The 20,153-nt window shown below is 41.4% G+C and overlaps 1 protein-coding gene across 2 annotated transcripts in view; it reads left to right on the top strand.

Moving 5' to 3' along the window:
• Window positions 1-1,070: 1,070 nt before the first annotated feature.
• The window catches only part of LOC114667864 (nuclear receptor ROR-alpha-like), a 135,367-nt gene continuing 116,284 nt past the window's right edge, over window positions 1,071-20,153 (top strand). For both annotated transcript variants that reach the window (XR_003718795.2, XM_028823372.2), the window contains exon 1: window positions 1,071-2,010. Coding sequence is in view for 1 of the 2 variants with exons in the window: in XM_028823372.2 (XP_028679205.1) it covers window positions 1,857-2,010 (154 nt within the window). In the remaining variant the exon portion in view is untranslated. The remainder of the gene's footprint in view (window positions 2,011-20,153) is intronic.

Raw genomic sequence — 20,153 nt, 5'->3', positions numbered from 1 at the left:
GATTAATTTAAATGAGTTAGTCTTCATTCAACATTGCCAACGCCTTGTCCAGGGATGGCTCCTAATTGACCGGAATGTTAACGGGGTGGGATAAACCTCACCGTGACGCTGTCTGTAGTTAAACGTAATGGTTCAGAAAATGGATGGAGGGTTTGATGAGCGGAGAGAACTCTGTAGATATCCGTACGACCTGTAACTTGTGTGTATTTATTTTTAATTACTTTTAAAATGTTTTTAATACACTTTGATTAATGAAACGGCATTTTGACTGACACTCATATGAAGCTTGCTGGCGTTTACTTCTTGATGGATCATGCAGGTTTCCACCAACAGTTCAAAGCTATGCGGTGAGACTGAATTGCCAGGAGGGAAGCCGCGAGTTTTATCTTCATGAGAGAGTCCTCTGATAGTCTGGCGTCCCGTCCAGGTTTGAATGCACCTTGTGGTCTCTTGACCTTCACAGGCTTCTATTGTTGAGAGATGTGAATGCGAGATTAGTACTTTGAAAATTCTGCCCTTTGTGTTCTTTGAAATCTAAATGTTAATATTTCTCACCATTAAGAACTGGGTTATGCTTCTTTTAAAATAAGTGGATGCATATTTTATTCCATTTTTTGAGCGACATAACAAAATTATTTTAAATTAACACTTGAAGTGTATACGTGGGCCCGCTCTCTACGCGCATTACGCCGAAAGGTTACTTTAACATTATGATACTTAAGCACAGGTGATTCTTCTGTGTAGGTTGAAGCATTTTAATTTGCAATCGTTTTAATTTCAATTGTATTTTTCTGACCTCACAAAACCAATTAGGATTCACCGTTTTACTACTTTTAAAATACCTGAATTTTCAAAAAGCCGCTTATTTCGAGTTTTGGGTCACGACGAGTTTTAAAATACACGGATATAATGAACGCTCATTAGCGAACTCCCCATAAAAGGGGAAAAAGGTTGAAAACCCTGTGAATTAGCTAAACATGTCTTCAATTAACTTATAACCCGTTACTAATTGACGGAGTTAACTTAATCCAACTTTTAAGGTCGTGTGGAGACGGAGTTTATGCCGTCCGTGTCGGACGCAGTCTGAAGTAAATCGCACAGTTCAGGTGCATCAGGGCAGACATTTTTAAGACGACTGACCACAGCTGTGTATAATTAAAGAGTGCAAGTATATAAACGCGGCTACTTTGCGTATGCATCATTTAATTAGTAGGATCGACATGCTTAATATTACCCACGGTGCTGTTCTCATTATGGAGAACAGGCTAAGGAAATAAAAGGCGCATTACGTGCGCATCCTGGCAGCTATGAAAACCAAATATGTTGCTTTGATTCAGCAACGCTTTACAAGGAAAAGCAAGCTCGGTGTGTACCCTTTTGAAATGAACCGAATAATCTGAGCCTGCTGACTAACATCTCCCAGCGCTGTATTATAAGATGTATACAGAGAACTCTTCATTTTTGCCAAATACTCAAAATTTTTTAAATCGTAATTTGCTGCAGAATTTTTCCCTTTTTGTAGACGGCTTCGTTCGCTGTGCAGCTTAAGTGATTGCTTCTAGTGCTTTAAGCATTTCCAATACTATTTTGGGGACACGTGTGAGATTTGTCATCTACCTCCCCATCTATTCGCTCGTCGATTGACAGCTCGTCCTGTCAGCGCTGTGGAGCCTTGAGTGTAAAGCGTTCTCTCTAGCGCTGCCTGTGGACAATCGCGCACACACCCACCTCTATCGAGACTTAACACATTCACATTTCATAGTTCTACTGTAAAATAGACAGAGGGAGTCTCGGAGCCCGCCATTCACAGACAATCTTGCGTGAAATCAAAATAATAGTAATAATAAAAGCAAGACATGGATTCCGCTTCAGACCCAGCCAGCGATGCGGGCAACAGTGCTTCAGAGCCGGCTACCCCGGTGAGGGACACCCCGGTAAACCTGGAGACTCTTCGGAAAGCTGATCATCCAACCCCCGTTCGAAGACACAGCTGCTCCAGTACCAACAGAGGTAAGCGGCGACTGCATGTGGGCATCGGTCTCAGAAATCCGGAGCGGAGCGCTCAGCAAAGGGCTGAACTTTTGCAGAGATAATTGCTGACACATTGTTTACTGGCGCATGAGTTGGGAAATGCCGGCTTTGAGATGCATGTGCCGGTGCTGGTGTGGTCGATTTCAAGTGGAGAAAAAGTTTTACTGGTCTAGGATTTATAGATTTTTGTTTTCCCTGAATCTTGCTGATGAACAAGTGTGGTGCATCATCTTTGGACAGCTTGTTGGCAATCTTAACATAGCTGTGCTATTGAAAATGATTATTTATAAAGACGAGCGGGTGATGCTTCAGGTGTTGATTGAGCATGAAGTTGGAGGATGTGGCTTTAATGTCAAAAAGTTCCTGATATAACCAAACTGAGAACGCCGAACTTGCGATGGGTGTTTTGATATTTGCATCGGTAGAAAGAAGGCTGTGTCCGTTGTCACAATAATAAAACAGCAGTGTGGTTGGTGGTTCTGTTAATAAATGCATCAAATGTTTTTTATTTTTTTAAATCACTGTTTTATGAAGTGACAAGAGTAACCGATCATAATCTATCATTTATTCGTGGATGCACTGTATGCAAGTGTTGTCAATCACTGCCCGTGACATGATTGCCATCAGGACACCGTGGCCTATATGTGTTGAAACATTTAGCCGGCAGTTGTGGGTAAATAGCCTTCATTTATTTCATTTGATTTTATTTGCGGCAATAATATGGCTGATCATGTGCTGGATGTGTTTTACAGTACAGAATTTAGCCACACCCCCTACAGATTCCATTCACATAATGCAAGTACAGTGGGGGGAAAATGCTGTAAGCAAGTTGAAATGGAAATGTAGCTATGGCAGTGCGAAAATGACCGACACATACTGTACAACTTTATTACGCATACACGAAGAAACCGGCGTGCATTTGTATCGCGACCGTTTGTGGCTGTGGAGTCGGCGGTGCGCTTAGATCAGGAATGTAACTGGTTATGTAACAGGTTTAGCTTTTGACAGAGAGAGGGGGGTGCTGGGGGAGACAACAAAACTGGTTGACGTCCGAGGGGGGCATTATTTTGGAAGGCTGGGAAAACACGGGGGGGGGGGGGGGGGGGGGGGGGGGGGGGGGGGGGGGTGGCAAATCAGTGTTGTGAACAGCGAGCGCCGTGGCACTGGACGTGCAGTGACAGAGCGGGTTGCTATAGAAAAAGGAGACATTGTTTCGCTTGGCAACTTGGTGGCGGCGGCGGTGCTGCTGCTGCTGTTTCGGCTCTTATGTAATCCACTACTACTGGGCGACAGGCATGTTCCCTCTGAACATTTTAGGCTCCTCTCGGCAGCCTTTTGCATGTGCGAACCTGGCGGTGACACTGCTAACCCGATGACCCATATTTATTTACGAAAATGCAATGACATGAAAGGTCCTTATTTATATATTAAAAAAAAAGGGGGGGGGGGGGGGGGGGGGGGATGGCTGAGAAACCCGTTTGCGTCTTATTATGTAACGTGCACGGAACAAGAACCGTTGCAGCGTGGCCAGCTTCACTTATACCGCCGTCCTCCTCCAACCAAAGTACTCGCGCTTCAGAAAGACATCACGTTGTGCTGACGGTGGCTTTGAAATCCTGCACGCAGACTTGTACGCGTGCACCTGAAGAGCAAACAACCGGCGAGTGAAACAGAAATGCCTTCTGCTTTCCATGAAGCCCGAGTGTTGAACTGTGGGCACACTTTAGACTCCCATGACTGTGCAGGACACTAAGCGATCTGCAAAAATAAGAGTCCCAAAGGCACTTGATACAGTGTCTGGCAGATGAATGCATATTTTTATATAGCACCATTAACATGAACATAACATTTATGAACTGACACTGTTACAATACAGCATTAAAGACGGAAACCGAGGAAACCTATAACAATCACACTCTGTCACTTTGATACCTGCAGCGTTCCATTTTTTTTTTATAATCCATATCTGAAAATGTTTCAGAATTTTGTTTTCTCCATATTGACAAGTAAATCATTGTCACTATTGCTATATAATTGCCGTTTCTTTGATTTCTGCGGTTTTCATGCGGATTGTCTTATTTACTCCTTAAAGCTCTCTGAGAGTGCTTGGTGTTAGTTGTGTTGTATAGAATTACACATTGAAATCTCAAATGTTAAATTACCACAAACGTGTAGATGGGTCTGCTCTTTTTGTACATGCTGTACTCTTGTAAGGATTGCCTTAACACAATAAGAATTTTGCCACTTGCAGTTTTGTGTGTGTATGTAAGACTGACTGTTAAATTGAGCATTTTAAGTTTTGTGAATGTTAACAAATTTTTAAATGAAAGTCCTTGTGGGGGGAAATGGATATTTGTATTGCTTTTTCAATATGAAATAAGTTCAAGTGCTGTTGAGGGGGGTGAATCAAATCTCAGTTCTTCCAGTTTTCTTTGTACACTCGTTTGACTCTTAAATGATCATTTGGACATTTTATGTCTTGTACTGAGATAGTTCTTTGCTTTTTTGGTGTTAGTAGTATTACTGTTACTTCATAGTGCTAATATTGATACTGTAGATCCTGAAAGGCTTGTTTTACAAATGTTTTTTGAAGCATTTTAAATCCAGCTGTTATACAAAAATCCTCGGGGGATAAGGTTGATTTTTTGTTTTTCTGCAATGGCAGTGAAATGCTGTATGATGGTGTTGTTGAAAACGAGTGCAGAGATATTCATTGCATTTTCTCGAACTAAGCTTTAGTTTTCTGTGTGTGATGGGTTTACGCTAAAGTTAATGGTCTTGATGTGATTTAGTAAAGAGTGTTGCTTTAGAAACATTTTGCAAACGTCACCACAAATTATGTAGTGAGTTACAGCTGCTTTACCTTTATTCCTTTTGAGAGCAGCTTAAACTGATGTATGGTAATGGAAGCATTTTAATTTAACGTGGATTTCTTGCATTTTAGTTTTGATCAGTTACTTTTGGGGAGTCACAAATATTCTGTCTGTTAACTTTAACCATTTTACACCCCCCCCCCCCCCCCCCCCAACTCCCCTTGTGTAACTTCAGTAGTTTTTGAATTTTGCAATACACACAACCTGCCTATTTCTGGTTTTTGTTTTGTGCCAGCTGAGAATATGGCAGGCTGCAGTGTGTGTGTGTGTGTGTGTATAACATGATGTAAAAAGAATTGTGAAAATTGTGTAAAGCCAGCATCTTTGGGATATGGTTATTTCCACACTGAAATGTAAAAAAGGTAAGAGAAGCAACATTTCAGCTGGATAGCCTTTATCAGAAGTTGCCAAAATATTTCCTGTGAAGTATGGTTTTTTTTTTTTTTTTTTTTTTGGTATACCTATTATCCTGATTTAATAATATGTAAAACACACAAGTGTTTGAAACTATATATTTCCTGGTAGACTAAGAGTTGGCTGTTATCCTGGCATGGGGTAGATGGTTCCTTGCCAGGCTGGGATTCATTGTCAGCGGGAGGCTGGACATCCTGGCCAGGTTGGTAAGTGGTACCTATTAAAGTCAGGAGGCCATTATAATGGAAGGACAAGGGAAGGCTGCTTCCTCATTATACTGGGTGCTGACATTCCTCTGCTGTGCATCCTGTTCAGACATCCAAATCCTTCCTTTTAAAAAGGCTTCCTGGCCAGGTGAGAAACCATCCATCCATCCTGGCTGGGATGCCAGCCAAGCCATGTTGTCTATTACAATATATAAAAGTGGCCCACTCCAGAACTGTGATGCTGGGGTAGGCTGTGGCCACTCTGAATTGGATCATGTTTGTTGCTAGATTTTATTTTAATCCAGTTGCAGAGGATTGCCCATTATGTCCGGACTGGATGTGTGTCTGTGTTTGTAAGTGTAGCAGTTTTCTACAGCCATTTATGCTGTTCATGCCGGTAGAGAATGGAGTCTTGCCCAGCAGCACTAGTTGAATGGCAGAAACAAACCCTGGCTGGGATGCCACCATATCCCAGAGCATACTTGACCACATAGGCAGACTCACACCCTCCGTTATCAAGTTATGTTGCGGTGGATGGCCGGGACCCCCCCCCCCCCCCCCCCCCCCTTTGACACTAGATCTGGGGGAGCAGCCGTAGGATCCATGCTACGTCCCCCAGAACACTTGGTGGCAGCCCCCCTGGGTTGCATCGGGGCCACAGGCATGGGACTTCGAAGCTCATCCCTGTTGGGTTTCATGGCCACCGCCAGGGGGAGCTGCAAGGCTTCCTGAGCCCGTTTGAGTGGTAGTGCAGCCTAATTTAGGTTAATTGCCTCCTGAAGCACTTCCGGGTGGGTTGTAAAGGGAGCCTGCGGCCACTACTCAGGGCGCTAGAGTCGGGAGGAGGAGGACAAAGCTACCTGGGAGAAGTGGAGGAAGAAATACCTGAGTATTTTGTTTGCATTTATTTGGTGTGCTTGTGCAGGACTGTGCTGTGGCTGAGGGACACGGGGAAGATGTGTCCTCCAGCTGAAGAAAAATAAATCATTTTGTTTATTTTTACATGTGCCTATATAGCACCTTTCACAATGTACACTTTACACATACAGTTCATAATTATCGTCAGACCCAAAGCAGGCCATGTATATGATGGATTTGCATAGAGAGACGAGAGGCACTGTTAGATGGGAGGTGGAAAGAAAAAAATTGAATTCCAGGAATTTAAACTTTTTATATATATATTTTTTTTTTTGCTCACCAAGGCATCCCAACATGCTCTCCTCGTGTTTCTTAACAAATCTGTTGAAGTCTGACTTTTTAATTTGTTTCATCAAGTGCACTAAATATCCTGCAAAGTGTTTTAAGGAAATAGTGATGGTGTGTCAACAGCTCTAATGGCTGACTGGCCTGCTTTCCAACATTATTCCTATTCCAAGTCTGTTCAGATTTCAGGTATTTCGTCTCCTATCACTTTTCAGCTTATAAATGGAGGCTTTCTCATACTTTAAAACTATAAATCAAAGGAATTTCTCCATAAACTTAAGTATGAGAGTTTTGTGAGGGAAATGTGTCTGTGGGCCATGGCAGTATTGGCTGGTCATTGACAATGTTTTGAAGAGGCAGCCCCTTTTCTCTACTTATTTGAAAGAAATAAGTATTGTTTGTTAGCAAAGGCACTGCACATCTATATATGCATTTGTAACATACGTTTATAATCATTGAAGGGGGGGAAAAATGATCTGGTTTCTCTAAAATATTGTTTCCTAATTATTCACGCATTCTGCCACCACAATTGTTTTTAACCCAAATCGCACAGCATTGCCTGGAATAGTTACAGCAGATTGTTTTTCCACTTTAATGCAACAGAATCTAGAAATTATCCTGGACAGTGTTTGGGATGCCTTTTAGCAGGAGTCATACAGCATTAATGAGACACAGATTTGCACACTGTCTAAACCCCTTGCTGGGGAAGTCTTTAAAATGTGAAGTTTTCGGATGTTCTGTAGGTCAGATTAAGTCACACATGCAGGATGCAGAACATATTAGATAAACGCAGTGAATGACAAAGTGAAAACACCTGACATGACATTGTCAGTTGGGATTAGAGTTAAAGAGCAGGGAGTCTGGAGCTGATTAAGAGAGTCGGAGGACGCAGAAATGAAATATCTCCCGCCACTCCAGATCTGTGATGCAGAGGAATAAACGCAGAGTATTGAAGTATTTTAATGAAGCAAACTACCCTATTAAGGTTTCATGGTAATCCTACAAGAGAATAAACCTAAGAGAGTAGGTCAGGTGAAAGTGTCTCAGACCAAGGATGAGCATTCACCTTAGCTGACCTTCTCAGATCTTCTGGCTCCTCCGTGTAAGTTCACATAAGGACTTTGAAAACAGAAGCCGGTGCTCAGGGAGGTGATGTGCATCTTCTACACTTTTGTATTGAGGGCATACAGTTCGTGTAGACAATAGAACAAGATTTAAAAAAAATTGAGAGGATCTAAACTTTTACATTGTAAACTGGAATAAGGGTGGTGATCCATCCATAAGAACCTGAAATGAGAGAAAAACAAGAAAGCTGCCTTCTCCAGCAGAGTCCACTGCCTTTTTAGCTTTCTGAGTTGAGTTGTGTAAAATTCTTTCCATTTTGCTTTTTCTCCTTTGTCGTGCTTTTGTGAGTGATGCACTCTTAAATTATGAAATAAAAAAAACCTTGTCTAAATCCATTATGACAACTGGGATTCTGTTCCCTATCTATGTTTTTTGTTAAAGACTTAATGAAATATCCAGTTCTAGGCTAACCAAAGCCATTCATATTTATAATGAGAGGCCATTCAACACTTTAATTGGTTATTTCCGAGAATAATGAAGCAATCCCCACTAGTTTGGACTAACTGGTTAAAGTGTTAAAAATGCAAGTTTATCACATTTTTGCATTCCTTTTTATATTGAGAGAGGGGAATCATAGACACATGGAATAAATTACTGGATAGTGTAGTAGAAAGTGGGATTTTTAGGGGCTTTCTAAAACTTGAATTGATTCAGTTATGTAGAAACTGGATGTAGAAGATTCACAAGTGTTGTTGGGCTGAATGCCCTGCTCTTGTCAAAACTCTTCTGGTGTTGTAATTTAATTGCTTGTATTCTTGATATGCCAGTTTCATAAATGGTAAAGGAATTTTCTTTTTTTTTACAGAAGCTAGGAGAGCTTAAACAAGTCATATTCTGTGCCATTAAACTGGATCAGTCCCATGAGCTTTACAATGTGGTCATAATGTAGAGCTCAAAGTTCAGTTAACTTGGGCTGAAGTGACAGCAGCAGTTACCCAGCTCTGATCTTGGTGCCACTACGTCGACTTGATAGGTAGTGTCAAGTTTAGGACAGTTAACCATTATTCCACTACAGGTTAAGATGAAGGCTGAGCTTGTTTCGAAAAAGTGTTGGGCCCTGGAATGCCAATACATTGCAAGGCACCATCATGCACACCTAGACTTGTCCCTAACTGTATAACTTAGAGCTTCCAATTAAACGAATGATGCCTTTGAGATATGGGAAGCAAGGGCCAGACCCAGATACATAAGACGGCTGGGGTGGGAATTGGACCCCGGTCTTCTGGGGCTGTCAAGCATCAACCCTAACTCTTATTGCCACCATTTGCTGACCTTCCCTGTTGGTCCTATGCTAGTGAAGCATTGTGACTTTCTGGATCTGATTTCCTTTCATGGTCTGAACACACAGAAGTGAAATCTTAACTTTAAGACCCCAGATATGTGTGTTTGCTGTATCAGGTATTGTCTGTAGTTTCCATTCCTAGAAGAGCTCCTGCTATGGCCCAGATGCTGCTACAGAAGGCTGTTACCAATCCAGTGCATCCTTTTATATCTATGGCTTGACATGACTAATGAAAATGGGTGAATAGACGGATAGTTCACCTACACAAGTGAAAGCACTGGCCACTTAACGCCTGCATTTGCTGACCTTGACTCTTATCTTTCTAGTGCTTTTTGAAAAGCACTAAAAGCTTCATTTTGAAAAGACCCTCCCCATTTTAAGGTGCAGAGTGAGGAGACCTACTTTATGACCTTGTTGTGTGCACACCCCGTGCACAGGAGCCAAAAACATCCTCTGTTCCACTGAGATTTTCATCCCATTTTTGGCAGAGCTCCGTTTGTCTCCAAATTTTAGTGCTGTTACCTTGGTTCTCCTTTTTAGCAACCGTCTATAAGGATGCAGCCCGGGAGAGTAATTTTTAAACCATTAGAACGGAAAGCATCATTTTCAAAGTTTTAAAGAAAGAAACTAAATTGTTTTTTCCAGGCTCAAAATCAATCTGATCATTAATAGTGATGCCTTTAGTTTACAACATAAGAGCAGATTAAATGAGTCAACTTTATTAATCCCAAGGGGAAATTTTAGAATATTTTCAAAATGTGGAGTACAATGCAGTTTTCCTCCATGTGCAAGTGCTTTTGTGTTTTTTGTGGATATAGTACAGGGGTGGGCAAAAGTAGGTTTAACGGTGGAGTACGCAGAACCCAGTTTATCCTTGTATTTGGTCTGATAGTGTTGAGTGTAGCAATAACCTTCATGTCTTTTCAATATAAATTACTGTAAACCTACTCTTGCTCACTTCTGTATATTTATATTCTATCTACATTTTTACTACAGTATTCCTATTAATATACCCTTTAGAGCAGGGGTGTCGAACTCCAGTCTTGGAGGGCCGCAGTGGCTGCAGGTTTTCATTCTAACCGTCTTAGTGACCAATTTTTTGCTGCTAATTATTTCTTTTAATTAACTTGACTCGGGTCCTTTAGTTGTTTCTTTTTCCTTAATTAGCAGCCAAACAATAATGAGACACAAAACAAGCCACCATATCACACAATATCTGAAAATAAAGGTGATGGTCTCAGTAAGGTTGATCGCTCAACTCGCCAAAACACTTTGACGATGTTCTTATAAAAAACAGAAAATCTCCAGTTTTGGAAACGTCTGCTGTTGTAGAACGAGAGCAGCAACAAGCCGTGGAATTAAATAACGGGTTTAATTAACAGCAAGCATCGGCTTCTCATTAAGAAACTGGTTGGAGTTTGAAGCCCCAGTTTAAGCTGGTCACGTGTTGGCTCGTTTCACATCTCATTTCTGTTTGGCTGTCATATAATGAGGAAACGAATCAATTCAGAGGACTGAATCCTTCTAACATTGCTGTTAAAATAAGGGGGAGTGAATTAGCAGTGAAAACTGGTCACGGATTAGGAAAAGGGTTAGAATGAAAACCTGCGGCCCTCCAGGCCTGGAGTTTGACACCAGTGCTTTAGAGCTTAGCCCAGTTTGGACTGCTACCTATTTTAGGCCATCCGGGGCAGAATGTGAGCAGATAGACATGACCTGCAGCACGTTTTGCAGACAATCGTCATTTTCAGTTGCAGTGCCAGTGTAACAGAGTTTCCATCTCTATTAACATTAGATCCCTTAATAATGGAAGGATTCCAGTATGGGCCTGCCACAAGAAGCTCTCTTCCTTTATTTACTCCCATGTGTTTAACTTAATCTCTGTTGGCTTAAACTGAAAAGGCTCGGCTCTTTTAATCTTTCTTCATAATTTGTCCCCTGTAGTCCTGGAATCAGCCTAGTTGCTCTTCTCTGGACTTCTTTCAGGGTTGCTTTTTTTTTTTTTTTTTTTTTTTTAAATGGAAACCACCATCCATTCTTGTACATTTCTGATGCCATTGAATCTTATGTTGCAGTCAAGAGTGGCTAAAATTTCCCGCTGCTGACTACAACTTTACTGTACTTTTCTCTGTACATGCATCTATACTGTAACTACATACATACATGTGTCTGTTGTGAATTCATGGAGGTGCTTGTTTAGCCGAGAGACAGGACTTTGTTCAGAATGTCAACCCAGCATGCCAAATTTGAAATCTTACCAATCTCCGAAGATCATAAATGCTAGTTTATACTTGATGTGTTGGTGCTGGGAGCGAGTGCCGTAAGGCAAAAATGATGTCACAGAAAAATTTCTAACTGCAGAATTTTTTTTTTTTTTTCTCCTTTCTAATTATGTGGATGTGGGGGCCATGCATCCAAAATGGTGAATTTCAAGGACAGGCTGGTTATCAGAGTACAAGAATGATGCACAAATATGATGCAACATTTCATCACAACACTAATATGCAAAAACCTTTCAAATGAATCTCATGTAGGTCCCTCACTCATGAGAATATTGTACTCTCCATTCCTTCGTTTCTTGCCGGTGGATCACACACTCCACCCTGCCCTTTTCTTTCTCTTATAGTCACTAATAGCAGGTACAGATCTTCTATCAGCAGAGTCTCTCATCCTCTGCTGTGACATTGTTAGCTATGTGACACTGGCCAAACCCTGTCCTTTACTGACTAGGAGACTATCCTCTTGCTGTTCAAACGAGCTGCAACGAGTATAAATGTTTTGTTTGCTCACCACATGCACACTTTGTGCTGTAACCTGCATGTAGGCTTTACATGGCAAGTACAAACCAGGCTTTATTTTGTAGGCTTACATAAGTGAAACCCCTTCTAGTGCATTTGAGGCAGCCTCTCGGACAAAGTTCTTCCTCTTTTTAAATGTAGCTAGGCAGACTAAACTCCAATGGACAGTGTCTCCCTTATAGATAGATACTTTATTAATCCCAATGGGAAATTCACATTCCTCAGCAGCAGCATATTGATACAATAAATAATATTAAATTAAAGAATGATGATAATGCAGGTGAAAAACAGACAATAACTATGTATAATGTTAAATGTTAACGTTTACCCCCCCGGATGGAATTAAAGAGTCGCATAGTTTGGGGGAGGAACGATCTCCTCAATCTGTCAGTGGAGCAGGACAGTGACAGCAGTCTGTCGCTGAAGCTGCTCTTCTGTCTGGAGATGACACTGTTTAGTGGATGCAGTGGATTCTCCATAATTGATAGGAGTCTGCTGAGTGCCCGTCGCTCTGCCACAGATGTTAAACTGTCCAGCTCCATGCCAACAATAGAGCTTGCCTTCCTCACCAGTTTGTCCAGACGTGAGGCGTCTTTCCTCTTAATGCTGCCTCCCAAGCACACCACTGCGTAGAAGAGGGCGCTCGCCACAACTGTCTGATAGAACATCTGCAGCATCTTATTGCAGATGTTGAAGGACGCCAGCCTTCTAAGGAAGTATAGCCGGCTCTGTCCTTTCTTGCACAGAGCATCAGTATTGGCAGTCCAGTCTAATTTATCATCCAGCTGCACTCCCAGATATTTATAGGTCTGCACCATCTGCACACAGTCACCTTTGATGATCACTGGGTCTATGAGGGGTCTGGGCCTCCTAAAATCCACCACCAGCTCTTTGGTTTTGCTGGTGTTCAGGTGTAGGTGGTTTGAGTCGCACCATTTAACAAAGTCATTGATTAGGTCCCTATACTCCTCCTCCAGCCCATTCCTGATGCAGCCCACGATAGCAGTGTCATCAGCGAACTTTTGCACATGGCAGGACTCCGAGATGTATTGTATGTGCTTCTTAGGGTTCTGGTGGCCATCCGATTCTGTGGTGACGTTGTGCTTCTTTTTGAGCTTCTAGGGGATGGTTTGTTTGCATTCGTAGGACACCCCATATGTCGTCTGGGATATGGCTTAAGGCAGACAGTTCCATAAACAGTTTCCTTTTCTCTCTTATACTATGTCACTGTCCATAAATGCAAAATTATGTATCGGTTTATGAACCTACTACAGTTTTTCATCCACTACTGTATGTATTGTGGAATAAATTGAGAGGAATCCTTAAAGTTTGGGTAACCGCTGGGGGAAATCCTGTTTTTAATTGATCAAAATGGTGGTGCGAGTATATAAAGTTCCTAGGTTTTCAAAATGCGGAGTTCTTTGCACACGTGATCCCTGGTGCACTGGTTGGACAAAAAACCCTAATGTCTATTCTGGGTATTCTGTGTTATTTCCACACAAATGGGATTTGCAAATTTGACAATATATAGGGTGGTCCAGATCTAATTATGCAATTTTTAATGCAATGCAGAAAAACAATGGAAGACAATTGTTCGAAATATCTTGTAATAAACGAAAATGGACTTGCATTGAATTCACTGAATTTTCCATGTAATGTCCCACTTGTCCTCCATTCAGTTGGATACAGGCTCGGAGTCTTCTGGCTACAGCATCACATGCATCTCGGCACATTTGCAGAGGAACTTTCCAGAACTCGACAATCACCAGGCACAGATTCTCCAAATTGTCAATAGGATGCACGTGGACCTTTGTCCTTAAGATATCCCCCCCAAAAAAAAAAAAAAATCTGTTGGGGTAAGGTAGGTGACCGTGGAGGCCATTCAACAGGCCCTCGATGTCCTAACCACCAGTTTGGAAACTGTTGGTCAAGGAAGTTCCTCGCATTTATCACAAAGTGAGGTGGAGCCCCATCCTGTTGCCACCACATATGGTCAAAGTTCTTGTTTTTTTTGTGAATTCTCTATGTAATAAACTTAAGTTATAGCGTAATGAAAATTGCATAATTGGATCTGGACCTCCCTCACTTAAGTCTTCAATCTGCCTCAAAAATGATTTTAAGATCTGAAGAGGTAGAGGAAGTGATGGTGAAGGTGGTAGGGAATGAGAACGGTGCCCGTACACATGCGCCACATGGCTGCCCGCTGCCAAGAGTTGATTCTACAATAAAAATAAAGAGGAATAACCTTTGAGGTCGATCATTGCCCGAAAGCCGACAGTAGACGTCATGTAGTATGTGTACCAAATTTCAGGTCAAACGGTTTGCGAGCTACAGGTGATTTTAAAATCCTGGCCAGATAAATGAACAGCCATGGTAGTGTATTCTAGAAGATGCCTAGTGCACTTCTTTTAAGACCTATACTGCATCTCTCCATGTAAAGGCCATATTCTTAAGTAAAATCTGTTCTTACAGCCGCTCTTTGTAGATCCTATATTCTTTGCTAGCTACAGTACATTACTTGTCTAACACAGGTAATAGAATTGATTTAAAAATGTTTATCTCTATCCTTATGTGTTCCTCCTACTCCTTTCCTCACTATCCTTGTATGTGTGATCCTCTCGATCACATTCCTTTAATGTCTGCTTCTTAGACCATGTCATTGAAAGGTGCCTGGCTTGCCTCCGGTCTGCTTTTAGACTACCACCAATGGTAGATTGGCCATTATTTATCTGCTATGAAAACCTCCTTCGTACTTCTGAAATTACTATCCTGTCTTTGAAGGCAACTTGGGCTGTGCCTCATTAGTATTTGGCAACCCAGTGTATGGTAAGCTATTTTGTCATTTGAAGTAATTCAACTAAAAATCTGACCAATTGGATTGCTTGGAAGGACTGGAGACAGACCGCAGCGTTTTTGTTAGAGCAGATCTGTTCGCAAAACAATGTATATACAGTATATGCATTTTTTTTCTTCCTCCCCCCCTCTTTCTCTAAATATATATGATGTACATTGCAACCTTTAGTTGCCCCTGCACTTGTATGCAAGTATGAAGTAAGTCTTTATTTAATTCAAACCCCCACCAAACAAGCAGTTCTATCCCCTGGTCAGCTTGTTAGTGTTTCCTACCAGGAGTTAATTGGAGAAGAGACATGGAAAAGTCTCATTTTGAGTAAAACTCACTTTTCTCCTAGTAGGAAACTTGATGTGGCCTACTTTCTTCTATCACATTAGAGACTCATCCTGGCTATGCTAAATGCAAAATGTGTCCTTTCATTACCCTCCAAAAAGAAGACTTATTTTTTTTCCCTGAAATTTACCACTTTAGAAATTCTCGCAAGGGGGCATGTGGTGGTGGGGGAGAGTGGGTAAATTAAAATAGTTTGAGGTTTTTTTACAGCATATTTGCCATTATTAAGCTCGGGGTGTTCCCCCCCCCCCCCCCCCCTTTTTAATACTTCTGGTATTTTGGAACAACCACCACACCCTCAAATACACAAGTCTAGTTTTGAAAGTCCCTAAAGTCCTACTGTCTACCAAACTACTTGCTCGCTTAATCCAAGTGTCTTTGGTTCTCTGTGTGAAGAAACTCCCTAATGTTTGTGTGAAATTTACCGTTAACAAGCTTCCAAGTTCTTGAATTCATTTTAAAGTCCATTCTGATCCACTGTACTAATGTTTCATAATTTCAAATTCTTTAATCATGTCTCCTCTTACAGTTTTTGCTTAAACTGTAAAGGCTCAGCTCTTCATCTTTCCTCATAACTCATGCCCTGCAGTCCTGGAATCAGCCTAGTCATTCTTCTCTGGACTTTTTCCAGCACTGCTATGTTTTTATAGCCTGGAGGCCAAAACTGTACACAGTACTCCAGAGGAGGCCTCGCCAGTGTGTTATAAAGCTTGAGCAGAACCTTCTTGGACTTGTACTCCACACATCAAGGCGCTATATAACCTGACATTCTGTTAGCTGCCTTAATGGCTTCTGAACACTGTCTGGAGGTTGACAGTGAGTCTACTACAACTCCTAAAGCCTTCTCCTATGGTGCTCCCTCATCCCTCCTTTAATATTCAAACATTATTTCTGACATGTAATACTTTACATTTACGGACATTAAATTTCATCTGCCCAAGCCTGTATGCTGTCCAACTCCTTCTGTAATGATTCTACAGGTTCTAAATTCTCTGCCAATCCACCTAGTATGGTATCATCTAGACTTAACCAGCTTGTTACTTCTATTCCTATCCAACTCAATTATGTATATTAAAAATAGCAGCAGCCCCAGCACTGACCCCTGCTGGGCACCAATCTTATTAGCCAATTCTGATTTAGGTGCCTCGCACCATCACCCTCTACTTCATGTGTCTGAGCCTATTCGGCACTCGCCTACATCCTACGCCGTGTTCAGTTTGCTGCCCAGCCTCTCATGTGCCACCTTACAAAAGCTTTCTGAAAGTCGAGATCAATATCATGCTCCATTTGATCGTATACTTTTGTTGCTTCCTCAGTGTTCCAGCATGTTAATAAAATACCACCTCAGTCTTGTGAACCCATGTGGACTGTTTGTTATAATTGTATTAATTGAGCTTCTATAAAAAGCTAAGTTTTCCCCCTTGGGACAAATAAAGCATTATACAGTATATAGCTCAAAAGAGCCTATTTTTCATTTGTACCGTTCAAGTGTTTTTGGACAGTGTCTTGTTCAAGACTGGATTTTTGCTTGGTGCTTAAGCTGTCCATATACATTTTTTGTTCAACATAGTAGTTGGTCCTAATAGGATTTCTTTGGTTCACATTCAGCCCAAAAAATGGCTGGAGCTGTGGGTGACATTGCCACCTTTGTATTACCTGAAATCTAATTTAACTCTGTTTGGAGTTTCTACTTCTGTGGTGTTCCTCATAATCTGGTGCCTTGCTGTTCTATGGACCAATAATGCTAGATTCCTCTGAGCTAGGAAGAGTGTCTTGTCCAACACTGATTTTTATTATTTTGTACCCATTGATGCTAGGAAAAGCTACACCTCAGTCTAAAAGTGATCAAGTGTACAAAATGGCCAGCTGGCTTTCTAAATGTAATGGATGACTTTAAAAAGAGAGGCCCATGCCAAATGCAGCAACTTTGTTTCATCCTAAATTATATAATAAAACTGAACTCGCTTCCTACTACTAAGAAACTTCCCTTTCATAGTGAATAATATTCTAAAAATAGGGGAAAAAATCTGAGATATTTCAGGAAATGGTTTATAATGTAAACAGTTAAACTTCTGTTTCATTCTGGCAGTGAATGCATTTTTAAATTTATATGCGTTTTAAGTGTCATTTACACACACAAAAATCTTGCAATTTTAAAAATCATGATGATTGTTGCATGGACGGTGTCGGCAGAGCATACTTCCAAACCAGAAACAGCTTATGCAGTTTAGATATTTTACAGGAAAACATCAAAACCCTGGCATTCTGCACAAAAAAAAAAAAATCTCTTGGCACCCTTGAGACAAGTAGCATAACGCCAAGAGTAATTTGAAACAGAATAACCAAATAAGAGTCCAGATCACAATTGTTATGTCATCCAGAATGTGTAAGCCAAAATCAGCTGTTTTGCTGGATGGAAAGAATTACACCAGCAACCTAGTAAATAGAGCGACACCGAGGGTCCTAAAGCCAGTCGCAGAGGTGTACCCGCTGAGGAGGAGACAACCAAAGTGTTGTGAATCTTGAACTTTTATTAAACACACAGACCAAAAAGTAAAATATTAAAATGGGTATCATTTCACCAGAGACCTGGGTTCGATTACTGCTACTGTGGTGTTAGCATATTTTTCTCCGTGAAGGTTTTCAGTGGGAGCTCCAGTTTCCTCCCACAATCCTAAGACCTAAAGGTTAGATGATTATGGACTCCAAGGCATGTTTTGGATTTGCCTTAAAATGGACAGGTGTCCCATCCAGGGTATGTTTCCCCCAAACTAGCATTTAATTCCTGCATCATTTCCAGTTCCTGGAGATCCTGTAATGAGAGAAAAAACAACTTCAGAAAGTAGTGACGGTTTGGTGATGGTCTTGAATACCTTTCTGTGTGGATTGAGTTTTTGTTTCAGCTGTTTAAGATTTGAAAACCCAATGGTAGATCTGAAACTTGAAAGACCAAGAAGTCCTAGAGGACTTGTCACAATCTGCATAAAGTCAGTGTATAGAAAGGCATATTGGATGATAAGCATCACCTCCCTTGACTTGTACTTTGCCTAAGTTGTATAACACACTTGTGAGGTCTCACCTGGAGCACAGTTTACAGTTTGACTTCTATATAAAAAACAAATCTACAGAATTTTGCAAATTTCAGTACCCCTACAACTTATTGGGGTGGAAGTTCTGTATGCCCCCTGAAATGAAAAGCAGTTGTCCCTTGTGCACTTGCATGCCTTTTGATATGTCGGCATAAAGCAAAGCAAGTGTGAATAGAGATCATGTATTGCTTACTTTACAAAGGTATTCTAAAATGGCCAGGACATGTTTGGTACCCCTAGAAAAGATCCTAAATAATTGGATTAGTTTTCTTCACACATCAATGAATTGGCTGAATGATTGCACAGTTGGAGGAGAGAGTCACTCTGCTGTTTGGTATCAGTTATTTTCAATATAGAATGTGGACCAGAGAAAGCAAACGAGGTGAGCTGTCGGAGTAGATCCAAAAGAAAACTTTAAAGCAAGCAGTGCAAAGGCAATAGCAATGCAGCAGACGTTCATTGGTGGCCAAGCAGCCTCCCACCTGATGTTTCCAGATGCCAGTACCAACGTTTAAGTAATCATGTGGTGCGCCCTGCATGACTGTTGAAGCCCCTTCCCTCTATGCTCTGGGTTCAGGGAAAGGCATTCAGTGTCTGAGCCAGTAGTCTCTGTCACCTGGTCCATGTAATGACATGATTGCTGTTATGAGGAGTATAGGTCATAAAAATAATTAGGGTAAGGTACCTTCTTAACAAGCCAGCCATCACGTACAGCGCCGTCTGCAAATTGTCTGATCAATACTAGTTTACCTCTGAATAAAGGAATCCCCGGTTGACCCAGGCCGCAGAGCCTGTTTTTCAGGGACATCTTGGCATCACAGATTTCCCAGGTTACATTAGGAAAACCGGACACTGATGCAAATTTCCTTTATGTTGGCACAACCAAAGTATATGGAAACTGTATGTAGTACCTCATCAGTTGGTTAATGCCATCCAGCACAGTGGGCATGATGGAGCTGAAACTTGGCCGAGATACTCCTGACTTGCCAGCCAGTTGTCTTTGGCAGGTATCTGGTGTGAGAAAGCCAACCTTCTGCCAGACCTGCATATGGACAGGTAGACCCTGATTTCAGGCAGTCTGTCTTTCTACTGCTGGGGCTAACTCGGCATGTAGTTCCCCAGAAAAATGGCTCTTGAAAGTGCAAATATGCAGATAACCCAGTAATCATTATGAGCAAGAAAAATCCAAACCAGTCCCCAAAAGCTTGCTTCCTTCACATATGACTATTTGCTTAGTGTCATGCATACGTGTTAGAGGTTCACCTTCTGGGTTCCTCCCAGGTAGGTAGTTCCACCTTGGACAGAGGGGAGACACTGTTGCTGTGTCCTAATTTTTCAACACGCTATTGAGAACCTGCCCAGTGATGCCATCCCTTCCCGTCCCTGGGGCATAAAAGCAGGACTGCTTGGTCATGAAGGTACACCTACTTCTGGGTAACTAGAGGCTGAGCTTCTCTATAATGAAGATGTTTCAAGAATTTGTCAGCCGCTTCTTAATGGATCACTGATATTTTGTTCTGCTTTTGATGCCATCAAGTGTTTGGTTTTTATTGAAGTAAACTGGATGACCAGGTTGGTGCCTGAACATTTTACAGTATTTTGAGACTCTCATTCCCTCAGAAAATCAATAGTTTTCAAGCAGGGTCTTAGCAAGTTTTGTTTCAAACCATTAGGCTATGAATAGGCTTTACGGCATGAGATTTAGTTTTCTGTATGCAGGGACTGAATAACGACTTTGGTTTTTTTACCGTACTTTGTTTTCTAATCCTTGGAAATGACGACAAGATATAATATGCAGCATTGGCCATCTTCAAAGGGGGAAAAAAGTAGTCTATACATCCCATTCATCACTCTTGAGACTTGATGTTTTATCACATCAACACTCTTCATATCATCAAACCTTTATTATAAATGTTGTACACATGAATTGTATATTGGCCGGTTT

The sequence above is a fragment of the Erpetoichthys calabaricus genome, chromosome 17 (assembly GCF_900747795.2).
Source record: "Erpetoichthys calabaricus chromosome 17, fErpCal1.3, whole genome shotgun sequence".
Taxonomy (NCBI): Eukaryota; Metazoa; Chordata; class Cladistia; order Polypteriformes; family Polypteridae; genus Erpetoichthys; species Erpetoichthys calabaricus.
Note: the sequence above shows the minus strand (reverse complement) of the source record. Positions and strands in the feature narration are given on the sequence as shown.